The sequence below is a fragment of the Balaenoptera borealis genome, assembly GCF_965194805.1.
Source record: "Balaenoptera borealis genome assembly, chromosome: 19".
Classification (NCBI taxonomy): domain Eukaryota; kingdom Metazoa; phylum Chordata; class Mammalia; order Artiodactyla; family Balaenopteridae; genus Balaenoptera; species Balaenoptera borealis.
This window is the reverse complement of record NC_138878.1, coordinates 35,498,433-35,522,778: the sequence shown is the minus strand read 5'-3', so window position 1 is coordinate 35,522,778 and position 24,346 is coordinate 35,498,433. Positions and strand designations below refer to the sequence as shown.

At 36.6% G+C, this 24,346-nt stretch overlaps 1 protein-coding gene across 2 annotated transcripts in view; it reads right to left on the bottom strand.

Moving 5' to 3' along the window:
* The window catches only part of ITFG1 (integrin alpha FG-GAP repeat containing 1), a 278,016-nt gene that overhangs the window by 90,744 nt on the left and 162,926 nt on the right, over positions 1-24,346 (bottom strand). For both annotated transcript variants that reach the window (XM_082366812.1, XM_082366813.1), the window contains one exon: positions 538-688. In XM_082366812.1, coding sequence (XP_082222938.1) covers positions 538-688 — 151 coding nt within the window. The remainder of the gene's footprint in view (positions 1-537; positions 689-24,346) is intronic.

The window sequence follows — 24,346 nt, the reverse complement described above, 5'->3', positions numbered from 1 at the left end:
AAAACAGCTTGGAAGATTCTATTTTCCCTCAACAATGCCCAGAAGCACTTGATAAACTGGCTTTTGACATTAGAAAGAAGAAAACCAGGGCCCTGAGCGCCTTTCCCAGGCCACCTGGCAACAGAAGACAGTCACAAGAATCTGTGGCAATAGATGCCAACTCTAGTTCACTAGGTTAAGAGAGAGTACACACTGAACCCATCTTTCTGTGATCTTGTGCAGGTTTAAGGGTCTGTTATGTGTTGGCTGTTCTTTTCTCTACTCGTGCACATGCACAATTGCTGTGAGCATGATTCTCTAGTGGTTTAATCTAAACAAGCATAAAATGAGATAAAATCATTTTCATATTTCACTGTACTGATCAGTCAGTGGTATCAATAAATGTGTTCCCTCTGTCATTTAACATTAAAAGGAGCTTTCTTTAATTGACTCATTTTCTTTCATTATCTCATCTACATTTTCTGGTCAAATAGGGTGAAAGTGAGATAAGGTGGACGGCAATTAGATTCCAAACACACAGAAGAGCTCTGAACTCACATCTTCATAAATATCAAAGAAGGTGGCAACCACTGCATCTCTGATTTGGTTTAGGTCCATCAGCTCCCAGTAGACTTTAAACATACGACGCGCCCCCTCACAGCTTGCATTATTACAAGGGACATTCTCCAGTAAAAAGGCCTGCTGATTGCTGTGAGACAAAGGCAATGGCATTTAGTTAATATAACATATCAATGCTGAGTAGCATCAGCTATGCTGTAATTACTAGAATCAAAGAGATGGTAAATGGTATACAATGAAGTAATATGAAAAAAATCCCTATATCTTACTAATTATTGTCCTGAGCCATAAAAAACTGAAATTGTTGGCTATCGTTTTTCAGCCTTTGGCAAAAATCCTGAGGTTAGTCGGTTGTTGGCCTCTCTCCTCTTTTGTGATTTCCAAGTCCATCTCTCCGCCCTTCCTTGCTGCTCCACAGCTGTGGACCCTGTGTTTCATTACTGAGTTCCTGGACACTGTCATCATCCCTTTAGATTTGTATAACTCCTTAGGTAAAAATCTGCATTTTAAATAGAGATTCCTGACATCCCCAAGTCTTGTAAACCCAAAGCAGTAAATCTACAATGATACAATTTGAGCTTCCCAAACGGACAGTAGGGTAGATATTGCTGAGTACCTCTCAGATAAAAGATAGAAAAAAAAAAGTGTTGTACTCTGCATAGCTATGAAGTCCTCCCTTTTGAATCCTCCTCTATAGGCAAAGTGGTGATGAGTTTAGATTTTGGAACCAGACTACCTGGATTCAAATTCTGGCTCTGTCATTTAGCAGTTATGCGACCTTAAGCAAGTTATTTAACCTCCTGAAGACTCAGATCCTTATTTGTAAACTGAGTAACATGAGTACTTAAAGAATTGTTGTAAAAAAGAAATGAAATACTGAGTGCAAAGTACTTAGAACAATTCCTGTCATCCACTTAGATCTTAGTAAAAGTGTTTGTATTATCATCACTCTTACTTATGTAGTGCAACAAACACCATGCCATGTAAAAATATTTTCTTTAAATGCAGCAGTAACTTTTGTAAATGGTGTGATTTGATGTAATGGCTCCTATTTATAGGCATTTTCTAATATTTACATTCCTTCAGGTCCCTCTATGTTACATAGAAAATAATAAGCTAAAAAGCTTAAATTTTATTACTGCTCAATTTTCTCTAATAATTATTTTAAATAAAACTATAAAGACAGATTTCTTTTTTTCCATATGAAAATATTACTTTGGATATTACTTTGGGTCTGGGCAATTTGGAAAGGAAAAAAAAGTTCTATTATAAGAAAGGTAAATTTTTCAGTGTTCAACAGAGTAAGGAAACATATGCAAAATATTCAATTTCCTTGACGTACTTGATATATGATTGGCTTCAAATTATTTTTCTAGATAAAAAATTCCAACACAAATAGTTTAAACTCCCAGATTATAACATTTACATGGAAAACTTTGAGGTGGCTTTGATCAAGGCCTAACATATAATAGTGTTATTCCACTAGAAGGAATAATGATTTCTTCTTTGTCTCCTGCCTAATAACTGATTTTAAAATTCTAATTTGTAATACTTTTTCCAGGTAATTTACCCATCCTACCTTTTTAGCTAAACAATTTTACTAGATATTTCACAGAAATGAAGAACACTCTATTTTGTTATTAGATTATACAAAAACATGAGAACCAGTGATAAAGGTGGCCTTTCTTTTTTTTTTTTGGCTATGCCATGCAGCTTGTGAGATCTTAGTTCCCTGACAAGGGATTAAACCTGGGCCCACGGCGGTGAAACCACTGAGTCTTAACCAATGGACCGCCAGGGAATTCCCAAGGCAGCCCTCTATAATCTTTTATAACCAATGCATCACACTGGCAACGTTTTGAGTGATCATTTGCCACTGGTTTCCCTTTTCACAACAGGGATGAAAGGATTTCATTATTGTATTATAACTCTGGGCATAATTTCAAACACACAACATAACCTACAACAAAAACTCTAACTGCAGTTGCATAATTTGTCATTTTAATTTTTGATATGAGTTTGTAAAGATTATAAATGCCATGCACCACGGTTCTTGTCTGAATGCTCACTGAACAGGTTGGTATTATACTCTGGAACATGGGGTCTATAAAATTTCAGTTCTTTTAAACTCCACTGAGCCCTACAGGTAGAGCCCAATATCTTAACTATAAAAAAAAAAATTCCGTTTAAGCCCAGGAAGAAAGAATTCTGATACATTTGGTTTGGAAACCCTTGGGGAGAAACAGTCTTGCTTCTTTTGAGTCAACTGCTCTATGTGTTTTTGGCAATTACAACCAATATAACTTTTTAAAAACTTTTTTTTTAAAAAACTATTGCAAAAGTTATTATAAAATTCAAGTAATAGAGACATTTAAAAAGTTGAACTCCTCCTTTCCAGGGAAAATCACTGTTAACAACTTGGTGTGCATCTTTACAAACCTTCTTCTGGGAACATACAAATATTTAAGTACATATATCCTTCAAAAAAAAAAAAACAAACAAACCCAATTGGGTTCTACTATACATATTATTCTGCAACTTTTTTCTTTCCACTCAATAACATAGCATACACATGGGGAAAAGGGATACAACCTGAATGAGGACTTCTGAAACCTATTTTGAAAATTCCCACCAGAGAAGTTGTACCAATTTATATCCCCCAGCAGCAGCCCATCAAACTGCCTGTTTCCCTACATGCTCATTCCTTTCAATGCTTACTCCATTATACAGCTATGCCATCATTCGTTTTAACACCCTGCTATTGATAATCAGGTTGTCTTCAATTGTTCCCCATTACCCACACACACACACACACACACACACGCGCGTTATTTTTCCTTGAGAATTTGTATAAGGATTTCCAAATGAAGTCATCTGGTCAAAGGATATGCATATTTTAAATGTGAATAGGTAAAGCTAAATGGCCTTCTAAAAAAATGTACCAATTTACACCTCTAGTAGTGTACAAGTATATCCTTCTTCATATCTTGCCAATATTAGTAACACTGCTTCTTATTTTTGCCAACTGGGTAGCTTAAAAATTATCTCATTCTCCTGATTATATGAGAGAAGCTGAGTGCTACTTTTATGTTTATTATCTATTCATATTTCTTCTAAGAACTGGCACTTAAATTTTTTAAATTATTGGTTTTTAGATCTCTGATTGTTAAGGACATTAGCCCCTACCTGTTATTTTCATATTCTTATTTGCAAAATGAGTGTAAAAACAGTACAGAAATAGATACATAGATGTAGAGAACAAACCTATGGATACCAAGGGGGGGGGAAGGAGGTGGGTGGGATGAACTGGGAGATTGGGATTGACATATATACACTACTATGTATAAAATAGATAACTAATGAGAATCTACTGTATAGCACAGGGAACTCTACTCAATGCTCTGTGGTGACCTAAATGGGAGGGAAATCAAAAAAAGAGAGGATATATGTATATGTATAACTGATTCACTTTTGCTGTACAGCAGAAACTAACACAACATTGTAAAGCAACTATACTCCAATAAAAATTAAAAAAAAACCCAACGGTACATTACCTCAAATGGCTGTTGTAAGGATTAAATGAGAAAATACATGGTAAATGGTTTAATATAGTGCCCAGTACATAGCACAACACACTTTCAATATCTGCTGTTATTATTACTCTGATATGTTATAAACATTTCACCCCAGCCTTTTATTGTTTTTAAAATTTATGGTTTCTTTAACTAAAAGGTTAATAATACTTATATACTCATTTATGTCAATATTTTTCTCATGCTCTATAAGAAATGTTAAAGGAAGTCCATCAGGCAGATGGAAATAACACCAAATGAGTATCTGCACTTACACAAAGGAATGAAGAGCAGTGAAAATGTGAAATACGTAGGCAAACAGAAAAGATTTTCTTGTTATTTAAATCTCTTTAAAGATAATTGATAATTAAACAACACAGTATGGTATTAATGACATAAGCAGATGTAAAATGTAAGGTTTCCTCAAAAAACTAAAATTTGAACTATCATATAATACAGCAATCCCACTTTTGGGCACATATTGAAAAGAAGTGAAATCAAGATCTCAAAGAGGTATCTGAACTCTCATGTTTGTTGCAGCAATATTCACAATAGTCAAGATATGGAAACAATCTAAGTGTCCATCAATGGATGAATGAATAAAGAAAATGTGGTATATACATACACTGGAATATTCAGCCTTAAAAAAAGAAGAAAATCCTACCATTTGTGTCAACATGGATGAACCTAGAGGACAGTATGCTAAGTGAAGTAAATCAGAAACAGAAAGACAAATACTGTATGATATCGCTTGTATGTGGAATCTAAAAACATTGAACTTACAGAAACAGAGAGTGGAATGGTGGTTGCCAGTGGCTGAGGGGTGGGGGAAATGGGGAGATGTCGGTCAAAGGACATGAACTTTCAGTTATAAGATGATTAAGTTAAGGGGATCCAATGTACAGCATGATGGCCATAGTTAACAATACGGTACTATATACTTGAAAGCTGCTATGAGAGTAGGGCTTTAATGTTTTTAACCATAACAATAAGAATAAGAAAATGGCAATTATGTGAGATAAAGGATATTAACTACCTTAATGTAGTAAACATTTTGCAATATATACATATATCAAATAATACTGTATACCTTAAACTTACACAGTGTCACTATATGTCAATTATATCTCAGAAAGCTGGAAAAAAAAAAAAAGGAAAAAAAGAAATCAATAAAAGATATCTGGAAAATCTCCAAATATTTAGAAATTAAACACCATTAAATAATCTACGAGCAAAAGAAGAAATCAGGCGGCCCCTCAGCGCACAAGGAGCATGTGCCTTCAGGAATTTTCCGTGTGCTACGTCTGTTCACCCGGCTGCCTGGCTTGGGGTTTGCCCTGGTCTCTGCCTAGAGCGCCCGGCGGGAGCTGCAGGCTTTGATCACCCGCTGCTTGTGTCTGTGCCCCAGTAGCCGCAACTGCCCCGGGGGCTGTTCTGGAAGAGATCTGAGAGCTGGGTGGCCTGGGTCGTGAGAGCCCCGCACCTCTCGCATCGTGGTGAAGAAGAATAGCATTCCCAACAGAATAAAATGTCACATCCAGTCCTCCAGACAGTGCTGTGAAGGACTATTTTGTCAAAAGGGGCGGTCACTTTCTGTGATGTCAGCCTCAGAAGATGAATCTGCCTTAGATATCCCTAGAGTCCTTTAACTCGAACAAGCATTAACAAGACATGGGATACTCATGTTCTCCAAACTATTTCGCAAATATTGAGCTAGCCTCAATTCTCACCTCAAAACATGAAACATGTTGCCACCTGAGCAGTTCTGGAGGAGGAATCTGTGAGCAGTTCCAGGCACTGTGTTAGGCATTAGATGGCATTATAGGATATGCCTAAAATACATGAGGGGGTCTGGGAAAAGGTCAAGACTTCTTAATGATCAGCACCCTCAAAGTGATGTACAGACAGAGGATTATGACTATGTCAACAATGGACCTGCCCAGAGGAACTCTGGCACTGATAACTGCAGAGGCAGAAATAAAGAGATACTGGAGACAGGATTAAAATGGCTCAAAGAGGGGGGACCTCCAAGATTGTGGAGGAGTAAGACATGGAGATCACTTTCCTCCCCACAAATACATCAAAAATACATCTACATGTGGACCAACTCTTACAGAACACCTACTGAACGCTGGCAGAAGACCTCAGACTGCCCAAAAGGCAAGAAAACCCCCAGGTACCTGGGTAGGGCAAAAGAAAAAAGAAAAAACAAGACAAAAGAATAGAGACAGGACCTGCACCTCTGGGAGGGAGCTGTGAAGGAAGAAAAGTTTCCACATACTAGGAAGCCCCTTCACTGGCGGAGACGGGGGATGGGCGGGGGAAGCTTCGGAGCCACGGAGGAGAGTGCAGCAACAGGGGTGCGGAGGGCAAAGCGGAGAGATTCCCGCACAGAGGATCGGTGCCGACCAGCACTCACCAGGCTGAGAGGCTTGTCTGCTCACCCACCGGGGCGGGTGGGGGCTGGGAGCTGAGGCTCGGGCTTCGGAGGTCAGACCCCAGGGAGAGGACTAGGGTTGGCTGTGTGAAGACAGTCTGAAGGGGGCTAGTGCACCACAGCTAGCCAGGAGGGAATCTGGGAAAAAGCCTGGACTTGCCTAAGAGGCAAGAGACCATTGTTTCAGGGTGTGTGAGGACAGGGGACTCCTTCCCTGTGTGCCCACAGAAGGCAGGGCACTGCTTAAGTGAGTTCCAGAGATGGGCGCGAGCTGTGGCTATCAGCTCGGACCCCAGAGACGGGCATGAAACGCTAACACTGCTGCTGCTGCCACCAAGAATCCTGTGTGCAAGCACAGGTCACTATCCACACCCCCCCACCCACCCCAGGAGCCTGTGCAGCCCGCCACTGCCAGGGTCCCATGATCCAGGGACAACTTCCCCGGGAGAACACATGGTGCACCTCAGGCTGTTACAATGTCATGGTGGCCTCTGCCGCCGCAGGCTCGCCCTGCATTCCAATTGTGACTACCGTACTCCTCCCTCTCCCTGGACTGAGTGAGCAAGAGGGCCCTAATCAGCCGCTGCTTTAACCCCCTCCTGTCTGGGCGGGGAACAGATGCCTGAGGGTGACCTACACACAGAAGTGGGGCCAAAACCAAAGCTGAACCCCAGGAGCTGTGCGAACAAAGACGGGAAAGGGAAATTTCTCCGTGCAGCCTCAGGAGCAGTGGATTACATCTCCACAGTCAACTTGATGTACCCTGCATCGGTGGAATACCTGAATAGACAACGAATCATCCTAAAATTGAGGCGGTGGACTTTGGGAGCAACTGTACACTTGGGGTTTGCTGTCTGAGGCTGATTTGTTTCTGATTTTTATGTTTATCTTAGTTTAGTTTTTAGCACTTGTTATCATTGGTGTATTTGTTTATTGGTTTGGTTGCTATTTTATTATTTTTTTTATTTTAATAATTTAAAAAATTTTAAAATTTCTTCCTTTCTTTTCTTCTCCCCTTTCTTCTGAGCCATGTGGCTGAAAGAGTCTTGGTGCTCCAGCCTGGTGTCAGGCCTGAGCCTCTGAGGTGGGAGAGCCAAGTTCAGGACACTGGACCACTAGAGACCTCCCGGCCCCATGTAATATCAATCAGCAAGAGCTCTCCCAGAGATCTCCATCTCAAGGCTAAGACCCAGCTCCACCCAATGGCCAGCAAGTTCCAGTGCTGGATTCCCCATGCCAAACAACTAGCAAGACAGGAACACAACACCACCCATTAGCAGAGAGGCTGCCTAAAATCATACTAAGTTCACAGACACACCAAAACACACCACCGAACGCAGCCCTGCCCACAGGAAACACAAGATCCAGCCCCACCCACCAAAACACAGGCACCAGTCCCCTCCACCAGAAAGCCTACACAAGCCATTGAACCAACCTCACCTACTAGGGGCAGACAACAAAAACAACGGGAACTACAAACCTGCAGCCTGCGAAAATGAGACCCCAAACACAGTAAGTTAAACAAAATGAGAAGACAAAGAAATATGCAGCAGATGAAGAAGCAAGGTAAGAATCCACCAGACCAAACAAATGAAGAGGAAATAGGCAGTTTACCTGAAAAAGAGTTCAGAATAATGACAGTAAAGATGATCCAATATCTTGGAAACAGAATGGAGAAAATAAAACAAACATTTAACAAGGACCGAGAAGAACTAAAGAGCAAACAAACAGTGATGAACAACACAATAAATGAGATTAAAAACTCTCTAGAAGGAATCAATAGTAGAAAAACTGAGGCAGAAGAATGGATAAGTGACCTGGAAGATAAAATAGTGGAAATAACTACCGCAGAGCAGAATAAAGAAAAAAGAATGAAAAGAATTGAGGACAGTCTCAGAGACCTTGTGGAAAACATTAAACACACCAATGTTCGAATTACAGAGGTCCCAGAAGAAGAAAAGAAAAAGAAAGGGTCTTAGAAAATATTTGAAGAGGTTATAGTTGAAAACTTCCCTAACATGGGGAAGGAAAAAGTCAAGTCCAGGAAGCGCAGAGAGTCCCATACAGGATAAATCCAAGGGGAAACATGCCAAGACATATATTAATCAAACTAGCAAATATTAAATACAAAGAAAAAATATTAAAAGCAGCAAGGGAAAAGCAACACATAACATACAAGGGAATCCCTATAAGGTTAACAACTGACCTTTCAGCAGAAACTCTGCAAGCCAGAAGGGAGTGGCAGGACACATTTAAAGTGATGAAAGGGAAAAACCTACAACCAAGATTACTCTACCCAGCAAGGAACTCATTCAGATTCAATGGAGAAATTAAAACCTTTACAGACAAGCAAAAGTTAGGAGAATTCAGCACCACCAAACCAGCTTTACAACAAATGCTAAAGGAACTGCTCTATGCAGAAAACACAAGAGAAGGAAAAGACCTAAAATAACAAACCCAAAACAATTACGAAAATGGTAATAGGAACATACATATCAATAACTACCTTAAATATAAATGGATTACATGCTTCAACCAAAAGACACAGACTGGCTGAATGGATACAAAAACAAGACCTGTATATATGCTGTCTACAAGAGACCCACTTCAGACATAGGGACACATACAGACTGAAAGTGAGGGAATGGGAAAACATACTCCAAGCAAATGGAAATCAAAAGAAAGCTGGAGTAGCAATACTCATATCAGATAAAATAGATTTTAAAATAAAGAATGTTACAAGAGACAAGGACACTACATAATGATCAAGGGATCAATCCAAGAAGAAGATATAACAATTGTAAATATTTCTGCACCCAACACAGGAGCACCTCAATACATAATGCAAATGCTAACAGCCATAAAAGGGGAAATCGACAGCAACACAATCATAGTAGGGGACTTTAACACCCCACTTTCACCAATGGACAGATCATCCAAAATGAAAAAAAATAAGGAAACACAAGCTTTAAATGATACATTAAACAAGATGGGCTTAATTGATATTTATAGGACATTCCATCCAAAAACAACAGAATACACCTTCTTCTCAAGTGCTCATGGAACACTCTCCAGGATAGATCATATCTTGGGTCACAAATCAAGCCTTGGTAAATTCAAGAAAATTGAAATTGTATCAAGTATCTTTTTCAACCACAATGCTATGAGACTAGATATCAATTACAGAAAAAATTCTGTAAAAAATACAAACACATGGAGCTAAACAATACACTACTAAATAACCAAGAGATCACTGAAAGAATCAAAGAGGGAATCAAAAAATACCTAGAAACGAATGACGATGAAAACATGATGACCCAAAACCTATGGGATGCAGCAAAAGAAGCTCTAAGACAGAAGTTTATAGCAATACAATTCTACCTCAAGAAACAAGAAAAATCTCAAATAAACAACCTAACCTTACACCTAAAGCAATTAGAGAAAGAAGAACAAAAAGAACTCCAAAGTTAGCAGAAGGAAAGAAATCATAAAGATCAGATTAGAAATAAAGGAAAAAGAAATGAAGAAAAAAATAGCAAAGATCAATAAAACTAAAAGCTGGTTCTTTGAGAAGATAAATAAAACTGATAAAACATTAGCCAGACTCATTAAGAAAAAAAGGGAGAAGACTCAAATCAACAGAATTAGAAATGAAAAAGAAGTAACAACTGACACTGTAGAAATACAAAAGATCATGAGAAATTACTACTAGCAACTATAGGCCAATAAAATGGACAACCTGGAAGAAGTGGACAAATTCTTAAAAAAGAACAACCTTCTGAGACTGAACCAGGAAGAAGTAGAAAATATAAACAGATCAATCACAAGTACTGAAATTGAAAATGTGATTCAAAACCTTCCAATAAACAAAAGCCCAGGACCAGATGGCTTCACAGGCGAATTCCATCAAGCATTTAGAGAAGAGCTAACACCTATCCTTCTCAAACTCTTCCAAAATATAGCAGAGGGAGAAACACTCCCAAACTCATTCTACGAGGTCACCATCACGGAAACACAAAAGAGCCCGAATAGCCAAAGCACTCTTGAGAAAGAAAAATGGAGCTGGAGGAATCAGGCTCCCTGACTTCAGAGTATACTACAAAGCTACAGTAATCAAGAAAGTATGGTACTGCACAAAAACAGAAATACAGAGCAATGGAACAGGAAAGAAAGCCCGGAGATAAACCCACACACATATGGTTACCTTATCTTTGATAAAGGAGGCAAGAATATACAATGGAGAAAAGACAGCCTCTTCAGTAAGTGGTGCTGGGAAAACTCGACAGCTACATGTAAAAGAATGAAATTAGAACACTCCCTAACACTATACACAAAAATAAACTCAAAATGGATTAAAGACCTACATGTAAGGCCAGATACTATAAAACTCTTAAAGGAAAACATAGGCAGAACACTCTATGACATACATCATAGCAAGATCCTTTTTGACCCACCTCCTAGAGAAATGGAAAGAAAAACAAAAATAAACAAATGGGACCTAATGAAACTTGAAAGCTTTTGCACAGCAAAGGAAACCATAAACAAGATGAAAAGACAACCCTCAGAACGGGAGAAAATATTTGCCAACAAACCAACTGACAAAGGATTAGTCTCCAAAATATACAAGGAGCTCATGCAGCTCAATATCAAAAAAACGAACAACCCAATTCAAAAATAGGCAGGAGACCTAAACAGACATTTCTCCAAATAAGATATACAGATTGCCAACAAATACATGAAAGGATGCTCAATATCATCACTAATCATTAGAGAAATGCAAATCAAAACTACAATGAGGTATCACCTCACACTGGTCAGAATGGCCACCATCAAAAAAAATCCACGAACAGTAAATGCTGGAGAGGGTGTGGAGAAAAGGGAACCCTCTTGCACTGTTGGTGGTAATGTAAATTGATACAGTCACTATGGAGAACAGTATGGAGGTTCCTTAAAAAACTAAAAATAGAACTACCATATGACCCAGCAATCCCACTACTGGGCATATACCCTGAGAAAACCATAATCCAAAAAGAGACATGTACCACAATGTTCAGTGCAGCACAGGGAAATGACAAAGTACTTTGAACTGAATGAAAATAAAGACACAGCATATCAAGATTTGCAGTATGTCACTAAAGCAGTATTTAGATGGAAATTTATAGCACTAAACACTTTATTAGAAAAGAAGAAAGATCTCAAATCAATGATCTCACTTTCTTCCTTAAGAAACTGAAGTATAAGAGCAAATAAAATTTAAAATAAGCAGAAGGAAGGAAATAATAACATAGAGGAAAGCAAAGAAATAGAAAACAGAAGAACAATAGAGAAAAATCAATGAAACCAAAAGCCAGTTCTTTGGGAAGAACAATTTTAAAACTGATAAACTTCCAACCAGAATGGCCATTTAAAAAAACTAAAAAGAGAGAAGACACAAAGTACAAATAACAGGAATGAGACAGTTAACAGCACAACAGATTTTACTGATATTAAAAGGATAATAATGTTATGAAAATTTTTGTGCCAATATAATAGACAAGTTAGATGAAACGAACAAAATCCTTGGAAGTCACAAATGACCAAAGCGCATTTGTAAGATAAAGAAAGAAATTCAAATTGCAGTTTTAAGCCTTCTGAAAAACCCCAGGTCCAGATGGCTTCACTGATGAATTCTACCAAATTTTTAGAGAAGATATAATACCCATTCTACACAAACTCTTGAGAAAATTGAGAGAGACATGTTTCCCAACTCATCTAAGAAGCCACATTACACATCAAATTAGACAAAGATATTATAAGAAAACTACAGACCAATATTCTTCACGAACACAGATGCAAAAATTTTTAACAACATTCTAGAAAATCAAATCCAACAGTAGAGTCAGATCTTGCTTTGCATGGTACAGTGTTCACTGAAACTCATATATATCTTGCTTCATGATAACCAGAGAACCATGTAAAGATATGACATGATTCTGATATGGACATGTTTCAGTGAACTAAGTACCTTGCAAATTGAAGACTACAGATAGAATAAAAAGATAAAAAATCATGATCAACTTAAGTTTATTGCAGGAATGCAAAGTTGCTTTAATATTTTAAAATAAATCAGTTCAATTCACTAGATTAATAAATTTAAAAAGGAAAACCATATGATCATCTCAATAAAGGTAGAAAAATATGACAAAATCCAATATCCATTCCTGATCCATAATTGTAGCAAACTAGGAATAGAAGGAACTTTCTCAACATGATACAGAGTGTCCACAGAAAACGTACACTGAACATCATACTAATAGTGAAAGACTGAATGTTGTCTTCCTAAGATCACTGTTCCTCCAAGACAATGACGTCTGCTCTCACCACATCCATTCAACATTGAGTTACAGGTTGTAGTCATTGTAAATGGCAAGAAAAACAAAGAAAAGGCAACAAGATTGGAAAGGAAGAAGAAAAACAGTCTTTATTCATAAATTATCTGACCACCTATTTAGAAAATCCTATAATATCTATTAAAAAAACCTACTAGAACTAATAAGTACATAGAGCTAGGTGGCAGAATACAAGATCAATATACAAAAGTCAGTTGTATTTCTGTATGCTAGCAAACAACAATCAGCAATTTCAATAAAAATGTACGAGTGACAAAAGCAATAAAAATGCAATACTTGCATACTGACAAAAGATGAATAAGACCTGTACGCTGAAAACTATAACACACTCCTGAGAAAATTAAAGACCTAAATAAAATGAAAGGACACACACACATACACACACACAGTGGTCATGGGCAGAAGACTTGATACTGGGCAGAAGATTCGATATTGTTAATATGTCAATTATCTCCATATTGACTTACAGATTCAATGTAATATCACTCAAAATCTCAGTAGACTTTTTTTTTTTTTTCAGAAATTGATGAACTGATCCTAAAATTCACAGAAAATGTCAAGGACCTAGAATGGCCAAAATGATGTTGGTAAAGAAGAATAAAGTTTGAGGATTTACACTACCTGAATTCACTATTCATTGTAAACCAACAGTAATTAAAGCATGTGGTACTGCTGCAAAGATGGACAGTAGATTATTGGAACAGAATAGTGAAGAAATATACTCACCAACACACATATGGTTAATTGATTTTCAGCAAAGATCAAAGGCAATTACATGGAAAAAGGATGTCTTTTTAACAAATGGTGCTGGAACAATTTACCAAAAAATGAACTTGGATCCTTATCTTGCACCATATAGAATAATTAACTCAAAATGGATCACAGACCTACAGGTAAAATGTAGAACTATAAAAATTTGAGGGGAGAGCATAGGAGGCAATCTTGGTGACTGAACTAGGTAAAAATTTCTTAGATGTGACACTAAAAATCATAATCCATTAAAGAAAAAATCAATAAATTGGACTTTTTCAAAATTAAGCACTTCTGTCCTTTGAAAGACAGTGTTCACAGAATGAAAAGACAAGCTAGAGATGAGGGGAAATATCTGTGATAAGAGGATTTGTATATAAAGAACTTTCAAAATGCAATCATAAAAAACAAATATCCCAAATAATATGTGGGCAACAGACTCCGACAGGTGTATGTATATGTCAAAACTTGTCAATGTACACACTTTAAATATGTAAAGTTTACTCTATGTCAATTAAGGCTCAATAAAGCTATTAAAAATATATGGTACTCCTTCATGAGAAAACACTAGAAACACAAGCAATAAAAGAAAATATAAGCTTGACATTGTCAAGACAAAAACATTTGTGGTTCAAAGGACACCATCAAGAAAGTGAAAAGACAACCCGCGGAATGGGAGAAAATTTTGTAAATCATGTATCTGACAAGAGCCTTTTATGTAGGATATATAAAGAGTTATTATAACTCAACAATAAAAAGACAAATAACTCAATTTTAAAATTGGCAAAGGGGGCTTCCCTGGTGGTCCAGTGGTTAAGATCCCTGGTGGTCCAATGGTTAAGAATCTGTCTTGCAATGAAGGGGACGCAGGTTCGATCTCTGGTTGGGGAACTAAGATTCCACATGCCATGGGCCAACTAAGCCCATGTGCCGCAACTACAGAGCCCATGTGCTACAACTAGAGAGAAGCCTGTGCACTGCAATGAAGTGAAAAGCCCATGTGCTGTAACTAAGACTATTTATAACTATTTATAAATAAATAAATATTAAAAATAAAATGGGCAAAGGATCAAAATGGACAACTATCCAAGCAAGATATACAAATGGCCATTAAGCACAGAAAAAGAAGCTCAACATCATTAGTCATCAGGAAACTGCAAACCACAATGAGATAACACTTTACACCTATTAGGATGGCAACAATAAAAAAGACAGGTAATAACAAATACTGGTGAGTTTATGCAAAAATTGGAACTCTCATACATAGCTGATGGTAATATAAAATAGTGTAGCTGCTTTCGCAAATAGTCTGGTAGTTCCTCAAATGGTTCAACAGAGAGTTCCGTTTCTAAGTATATTCCACTTCTAGGTATATTTCAAGAGAAACGAAAACATGTCCACAGAAAAATCTGTATATGAATGTTCATAGGTCTGTTATTCATAATAGCCAAAAAAGTAGAAACAACCCAAATATATACCAACTGAATGAAATGAAACATGGTGTATCCATACAATGGAATATTATTCAACAACAAAAAGAAATGAAGTACTGATACATGCTACCACATGGATGAACCCTGAAAACATTATGCTAAGTCAAACAAGTCAGTCATAGATTACCATGTATTGTATGATTGCATTTATATGAAATGTTAGGAACAGGCAAAACTGATAGAAAATGAGTCATTTCTTAGGGATGGTGAGATTGGAGAGTGATGGCTTAAGGCAGGTGTGCTTCTTTTTAGGGTAAAGAAAATGTTGCAAAATTGACTGTGGTAATAGATGCACAACTCTGTGAATATACTAAAAGCCACTGAATTGTATATAGTAAGTGGGTGACTTGTATGGCAAGTGAATTATACCTCAGTAAAGCTGTTAATAAAAAATAGGGAATCCCCTGGTGGTCCAGTGATTAGGACTCCACGCTTCCACTGCAGGGAGCATGGGTTTGATCCCTGGTCAGGGAACTAAGATCCCACATGCTGCGTGGCAAGGCCAAAAAAAAAAAAAAAGTACAATTCTATGGTTTTGACACTTGTCTTCTCCATTTCACACAATGTGTGCAGAAAATTTTAACCCACAGAAAATATCTGTGGGAAATGTTTAAGTGACATAACATGTAAAGTGCATATATCAGATGCCACTTCTCTGAAGAGGCCAATATTTACACATCTAGTGTGCAGCCTTTTGAGGCTGGTTTTAATTTCTCTTCAAGGCTATAAAATCGGTGTTCTTTCTTGATAAGCTACCACGTGACAAAGTTTGGGATATTTTAAATTGTTATTGTTAATAAGCTGTGTGCATCTGTCTTATTTCTCATTAAAAAAGGAAGGTAGCTGACGGATCATTTAACTTTAAGTTTGATTTTCTCCCTGGCTGCTCTTAGAGCTTGTGGGTTCAGTTTAGTCATTTCTATCCAGTGAGTTCTGCTCTTCTAGATTGTCCTTAACTCTCTTCCTCTTAATTCCCCAATTTCATTATCAGCCTAGGCTCACATGGAAGGAAAAGAGCTTCAATTTGGGGATATGTCTTTCTGTGTAAACCTTAAGAAAGTCAGTTCTACACATAGAAGAAAAACAAATTAAGAAGAAACACAAATAAGCCCATTAGGAATTCTCTAAAAAAATGAAACAATTGTTTTTGAGTTGTTGCTCTGAAATCCATGCTGCCCAGCTACTGTAAATGCAGAATTCTCAGCTAAGTTTATATATATATATATATATATGACTTCCACTTTGAAATTACTAAAATTATTTAAGTGTTCCTGTAATACAGACTACTGACAATTAGAAATGTTCAAAAGAGATGATAAACTTGATGTCCAGAATAAAGTTCACTTGAGCTCTGGGCAAAAGCAATACCTTTATTCCCCAGATAGCAGCTAGGCTATGAGAGTCAGTGAGCAGAAGGTAAATGTTTCTTGAATGAAGAGAGGAAGCAAGCATCTTTTGTAGAGCAAGGCCAATTGAAAGGCAAAACTTAATAGGATGAAAGACTGAATGCTAAGCTCCTGTCAAATAAGTGGTTAGAAAAGATTTTACAATGTTTTAATTTATCTTTATTTGAAGGCATTCCTTGTATTAGTTAATTTGGTGGCCACTGCAACATTTTTTCTAGGTATTATAATATTTGTTTTAAATTACGTAAAATGAAATATAATGGTCATTTTATTTGTTAGCTGGGTAATGGTATAAACAGAATATTGAGACTTCAGAGTGAGAAATTCATGGACACACTGCAACTTATGAAGTATACACACAGAGGAAACAAAGATTGGTTAGGAAATTATACTAGTTCTCGTTTAGTTGTGAATACTGTAGAATGCAGTGATGAGTTCGATGAGGGGAAAGGGAGAGATGAAATGAAAGAGAAAGGGAAATGAAAGATGATTTCCACATTTCTGGTTTGAATGATTAGGTGAATGATAGTACCACCACCTGAGATAAACAGAAAACTAAGAACAGTTTTAGGGGAGAGAAGATAGTTTCGGGTTTGCGGTGCCATCGGTAGAGCATTCAGGGGACGATCCATCAGGCAGTTATACACACAAGTGTGAGTCCCAGATACAGGGATTTAAAAGTCCTAAGCTTCTAAATCGTAATTAAAATAGCCAAAGTAGATGAAGAACATGCAGAGAACCAAGGGCTGAGAATGGAACCCTCAGATATACCAGTATTTAAGAGGTCAAGGTGAGAAGAGTTTTCTGAAGAGATGGTATAGGAACAGTGAGAGAGAATATAGAGAGAGCCAGAAAAGTTTAGGAGTAAGTTATCAACAGCCCAATGTAGACAAAAATCTGGTGACATAAAGGCTGTGAAGTATCCACTGGATTTGTCAATTAGAAGCCACTGGGACTGAATGAGAGGTTTAGTAGAGTGGAATGGCCTGAAGCCAGACTGTGGCAGGGTGAGTTTGAGGTAATAAAGTAGAGAAAGCTGTCCAGAGTCACAAAAACATTTTTAAGTCTGGGGAGACTTGCACATATTTAAATAAAGATTGGGAGGAAAAGAGGGTGGAATGAGATGATTCTGAAGGCAAAGGGGGGATAACTGATGCAGTAAGATCCAGAGAATATTGGCAGAATTGAAAGGGAGGGGGTACCAAATAAAAAAATCAATGAGGAGACTGTTAAAATAATAATTCAGGATAAGCAGAAAGTGTCTTGAAAGTGTCTTGCCACTAGGGAGGTGGCAGTGACGATGGAAAAGAAAAGAAGTCTGAAAATCACATTATGAGAGGATCGCATCTGTTTTGTGGAGGAGTCAAAGGTAATTTAACTTTTCCAGGCTAAAATGATTGGGGCCATGATGATATCTTTGTAGTAAACAGGGAAATTATGAGGAAGAGTTGGATTTGAAGAGATGGGGAGGTGTGATTGTTTGGTTTTAGACAAGGCTAGTTTTAGACAAGGCAAGAGACAGGGAGGTGTGATTGTTTGGTTTTAGACAAGGCAAGTTTGGTTTTAGACAAGGTTTTAGACAAGGCAAGTTTGAGGATTGTTTGGTTTTAGACAAGGCTAGATTGTTTGGTTTTAGAAAAGGAAGTCTTGAGGTTTTAGACAAGGCAGGTTTTAGACAAGGCAAGTGGTCAGACAGCCACATGGCAGAGAAGACAAGGTTTGAGATAAAGATCTGGGGGTTTTTCACCTAGAAGTTAAGACAACTTGTGTTGTAAATCTGAATGAAATAACTGAGGAAAGAAATAAAGGAAAAAAAGTCAACAGCTGAAGATTCTGCCTTGTGGAATGTCCCCAGGGGGCAGATAGAAGATTTAAAAAAAAACCCAGGACTTCCCTGGCGGTCCAATGGTTAAGACTCTGCGCTTCCACTGCATGGGGCGAGAATTTGATCCCTGGTCGGGGAACTAAGATCCCACGTGCCTCGTGGTGCAGAAACAAAACCACCCAAAACAACAAACCAAACCAGAAGAATGAAAAGTATATATCTTACAGTGATGGAGAGAAACTTATATCATTCAACATTAGAAATGAATAATTTTTTTGACCATGTAAACTTTAGCTAAATATGACACCCTTTCATGTGATTGTTTTGAGTTATGCAATAGAACAGTCCAAGCATCCAATAACTGAAGACTGATTAAATCAACCAAATGGAATATTTTATAATTGTTAAAATGGCATTATAAAAGTAATATTACTGACATAGAAAATTGTTCATAATATGTTAAATGAAAAAAACAGGTCACAACACAGTATTAATAGTATGATCTTATTTTACAATACAAACAAAACATCACACACATGTACACACTCTTGAGCACACAGAGATAGAGCAGGGTTTGGAAGGACATACACCCAAGACTAATGGTGGTTATCTCTTGGTGCGCAGGGTTTTAAGTATATTTCATTTTATTTCTTTTGATATGTATGTAGTTTTTTGTAGCAGGCAGAAAACACTGTTTTCTTGTAGTCACCAGTCATTCTCACATCACCTATTTTAATTCACTGCATAGCCTTAGCACTACTTTATATTTTTCTTATTTATGATTTGCTTGTTTATTGTCTACTTTTCCTACATTTATCTCTCTTATTCAATCTTGTATCCTTGGCACCCAGAATTTGCATCAGTAGAAGAGGCACTCAGTAAATACTTTTTAAAGTAAAACATAACAGGTACTGTTTTTTTAATAAGAAAAATAAACACTAAAAGCTTAATTTATTGTTAAGCACTGCCATCTTTCTCCTCAGCTCCTCTAGTTTTGAAGTGATCAAATATGTTAGAAGCAAAGGAAAATGGAGATGTAGTCTACTTGTATCCCTGAGGATGGCCAAGTACCTCTCTGGGCTGCCCTGTGAGATACCTCACAAGGCCCAGAGTAGCCTGGGATTGCTGCACAAGAAAAACTGAATGTAACAAGTTAATATGACCAATTTTTATAAAAGAATAATCTCACAACACACACAAATCTTGTGTCCTCCAAGCAAGCTCGCTGTGATGCTCTATACTTATTTCAATGTCATTGCTGAGGACATTTTTGTGATTCCTCTTTGAGGATGCCTTTGGAAGATGTTGAGTCTTCTAACGTTCCCGGTGATGGTAAGTCTTCAGTGTGAGCAGTAAATGTGAACTTAAGTGTTATGGTTAAGGTCAGTAAATAGGTTGGTTAGTACAATATTTATACAAAATCAAAGTACATATAAAGCAGTGAGACTTAACGTGAGTCTGATTCTTTAACTGACTTATTTTTATTGAGACAATTTACCAAAAAATTCACCATTTTAAAGTGTACAATTTAGCAGTCTTTGGTATATTCACAAGGTTGTACAACCACCAACCCTATTAAATTTCAGATTATTTTCATCACCCACATGCAGAATCCCATCCCTATTAGCAATCACTCCCCATACAGGCAATTCTTACAGAAGAACTTCTAAAGTGTTTTAAACATTATTAAATAAATGTTTATTCTACCAAGGTGACTCCTCTGGACAACTGATTCATCTGTGTTTTAGATAAATATCAGGCAGATTCATTTAGGGTTGGGGATACCAATGAAATTCAATCAAGGAAAACAAATTGTTCTGTCACTAGCCATATTTCGTGTTTACACCTTATTCTAAAATCAACTTCTATGAAATATTCATTGGTTCATGAAAGGTAAGAAATCCTCTGTACTTGAATACCAGTGAGACGAAAGAACTAATCACATTTAACTTCAATTTTATCTTTTGGGGAAAAGCTTGACAACATGCTGACTTAAGATAATTACATACCTTAGAAAAAGGGCATTATCCCATCAATGAAAATGCATTAAAATAAGATTAAACCAGGAATGTATACATAATCACCTATTAAATCCCTTATTAAGCAGAGGACAAAAAATTTAGATAATTAACTAAAACTGAAAGAAAAAGCAGATGTAACATAATTAGTGCTTCTATAAAGCTAAAACCCTCTCCCTTGTCAGGTCTTTCTTGGCCTTGAGTGACCCCAAGTGACCCAATTTAAGATTTAAGCTCATCATTCAAACTTACTTTTTACCATTACTTGAAGAAGAGACAAAATTCTGTTTTGGGGGTAACGATGGCTTTAAAACTTCTAAGTAATGGCATACTACAATAATGAAAATTTATAGAAAATATCACTAATAAACTGTGATTCTCATGTTCATGCTAACAAACAGTAAGCTGTTGAAGATGTAGAGATTGTAACTCAGTGGGAAAGACCATGAGTTCAACTTTAGTTCTGTGGGAAAAAAACCTGAGTAAGTCTGTTTAAACATCCTAGCTATAATGGCTATAATGCAAAAGGAGTTTGAATTCAGGCAATCCATGATTCTCTTTCACTCTTTAGAACTCTATTTCACATTGTACAGTATACGAAAAATGACCATTACGTATCACTCTCATTTTGGTATTCTACTTGGTTTCTGATGTTTACTGATGTGTAAGGGAGGGAAGGAGTTTCCAAGACCTATGAACAATAGCTTTTAAAAAGCTTGGCTAACATGGATTTTATATATCATATTTGTTTCCCTTGACTGGATTCATGTTCATAAATATTTTGCTAAATTTCCCACATGTATCTGACCATGTATCAATCTGTTATTCTACTCTTTTTAGTTGACATTGGTTGTCCACCTCCTGAAAGGACAATATATGAACAATATATTTTCTTGGAATGTGAGAAACCTAGGCCTCTACCTTGTTATTATATTTCTTTAATTGCTATTTTTTGTATTACAAAGGGCAACATTTTTGAAATGCTAAATATGGGCCTGACAAAAATGCTAGCAAGTGAATACACAATAATAGGTATTTGTAAAATATGGTACATTTTATATGAGGGAGTTGAGTCTTACACAAGCACAGGTGCTCAAGTCAGTAAATCATGTAGATGCTGGAGATGACCCATATACACTTAACATCCTAAATTCGACTATAGGTATAATGCTTGGCACACTGTGAGAGAATGCTACTCTCTCTGTTGTTCAATAACAACAATAAAAGTATAGTAATAAAGCCTAGAGAACTGTATTTTCATGTGCGTTCTTCTGTATTTCATTGCATAGTATATATTATACGTACAGGGAGAATTGCACAGATCCATTATATCTCTATCTATAGCTCTTTTAACTTACGGGTGATTTAAGGGATTTTCAGAGTAATTTTGCCATTTTTAGACTCATTTAAAACCTAAATTGTGATTCTGCCATATCCCAAAAAGCAAATAGTGATCATCTCTGAGTAAAGTGATTATGGATGATTTTAATTCATTTTTTATTTGTATTTTCTATACTTTGTGTTTATTAGAAAAACATACATACTGTTAAACCACAGAATGCCATACATATTATAAAATAAACTTTGCTTCTGAATAAAAACAAAATGTTTTGATCATGAGCAAGTCAATGATGACAGATAACACCGTTACTACTCAACACTGTAATGAAAATCTTGGCCAACGCAATAAGACCAGAAAAAGAAAGAAGAGGTATAACAACTGTTATGCTTATTTTCAAATGAAATGAAAATATATATGGGAAACCCAAGATAATATACAAACTATTAGAATAAAAGAATAAAACAAGATTGGTGAATACAAGATCCATGTACCAAAATCAACAGTTTTCTCACATACCAATAATGATCATTAGAAAGTCAATAGAACTAAAACCATCACTGACTGCAGATGACATGATATTATACATAGAAAATCCTAAAGATGCTACCAGAAACTACTAGAGCTCATCAATGAATTTGGTAAAGTTGCAGGATACAAAATTAATACACATAAATCTGTTGTATTTCTATACACTAAAAACAAAAGATCAGAAGGAGAATAAGGAAACAATCCCATTAAGGAGGCAAAAAACCTGTACTCCAAAAACTATAAAACACTGATGAAAGAAAATGAAGATGACACGAACAGGATGGAAAGATATACCACATTCTTGGATTGTTAGAATCAATATGGTCAAAATGACTATACTACCCAAGGTAATCTACAGATTAATGCAATACCACCTATCAAATTACCAATGGCATCATTTTCAGATCTAGAACAAAATATCTTAAAATTTGCATGGAAACAAAAAGACCACAAATAGCCAAAGCAATCTTGAGAAAGAAAAATGGAGCTGGAAAAATCAGGCTCCCTGACTTCAGACTATACTATAAAGCTACAGTAACCAAAACAGTATGGTACTGGCACAAAGACAGACTTATAGATCAATGGAATAGGATAGGAAGCCCAGAAATAAACCCACGCACCTATGATCAATGAATCTACAACAAAGGATGCAAGAATATACCATGGAGAAAAGACAGTCTCTTCAAATAAATGGTGTTGGGTAAACTGGACAGCTACATGTAAAATGATGAAATTAGAATATTCTCTAACACCATACACAAAAATAAACTCAAAATGGATTAAAGACTTTAATGTAAGACCAGATACTCTAAAACTCTTAGAGGAAAACAGAACACTCTTTGACAGAAATTGCAGCAATATCTTTTTTAATCCACCTCCTAGAGTAATGAAAATAAAAACGAAAATAAACAAATGGGAACTAATTAAACTTAAATGCTTTTGCACAGCAAAGGAACCACAGACAAAATGTAAAGACAACCCACAGAATGGGAGAAAATATTTGCAAATGAAGTGACTGACAAGGAATTAATCTCCAAAATATACAAACGGCTCATGCAGCTCAATATAAAAACAAAAACAGCAAAAACAACAACAAAAAACAACAAAAAAGCAAAGAAACCAAAACCCAATCAAAAAATGGGCAGAAGATCTAACTAGACATTTCTCCAAAGAAGACATACACATGGTCAAAAAACACATGAAAAGATGCTCAATATGGCTAAGTATTAGAGAAATGCAAATCGAAACTACAATGAGGTATCACCTCACACCAGTCAGAATGGCCATGATCAAAAAATCTACAAACAATAAATGCTGGAGAGGGTGTGAGAAAAGGGAATCCTCTTGTACTGTTGGTGGGAATGTAGATTGATACAGCCACTATGGAAAACAGTATGGAAGTTCCTTAAAAAGCTAAAAATAGAACTATCATACGACCCAGCAATCCCACTACGGGGCATATACCCTGAGAAAACCATAGTTCAAGAAGAGTCACGTACCACAATGTTCACTGCAGCACTGTTTACAATAGCCAGGACATGGAAGCAACCTAAGTGTACATCAACAGGTGAATGGATAAAAAAGATGTGGCACATATATATGATGAAATATTACTCAACCATAAAAATGAATGAAATAATGTCATTTGCAGGAACATGGATGGATCTAGAGATTATCATATTGATACCACGTGAAGTAAGTCAGAGAAAGACACATCATATGATATCACTTATATGTAGGATCTAAAAGATGATAAAAATAAACTTATTTACGTAACAGAAACAGACTCACAGACTTAGTAAGCAAACTTATGGTTACCAAAGTGGAAAGGTGGTGGGGGAGGGATAAATTATGAGGTTGGGATTAACATATACACACTACTATATATAAAATAGGTAATCAACAAGGACCTACTGTACAGCACAGGGAAATATTCTGTAATAACCTATATGGGAAAAGAATCTGAAAAAGAATGGATATCTTTATATGTATAGTTAAATCACGTTGTGGTACAACTGAAACTAACAC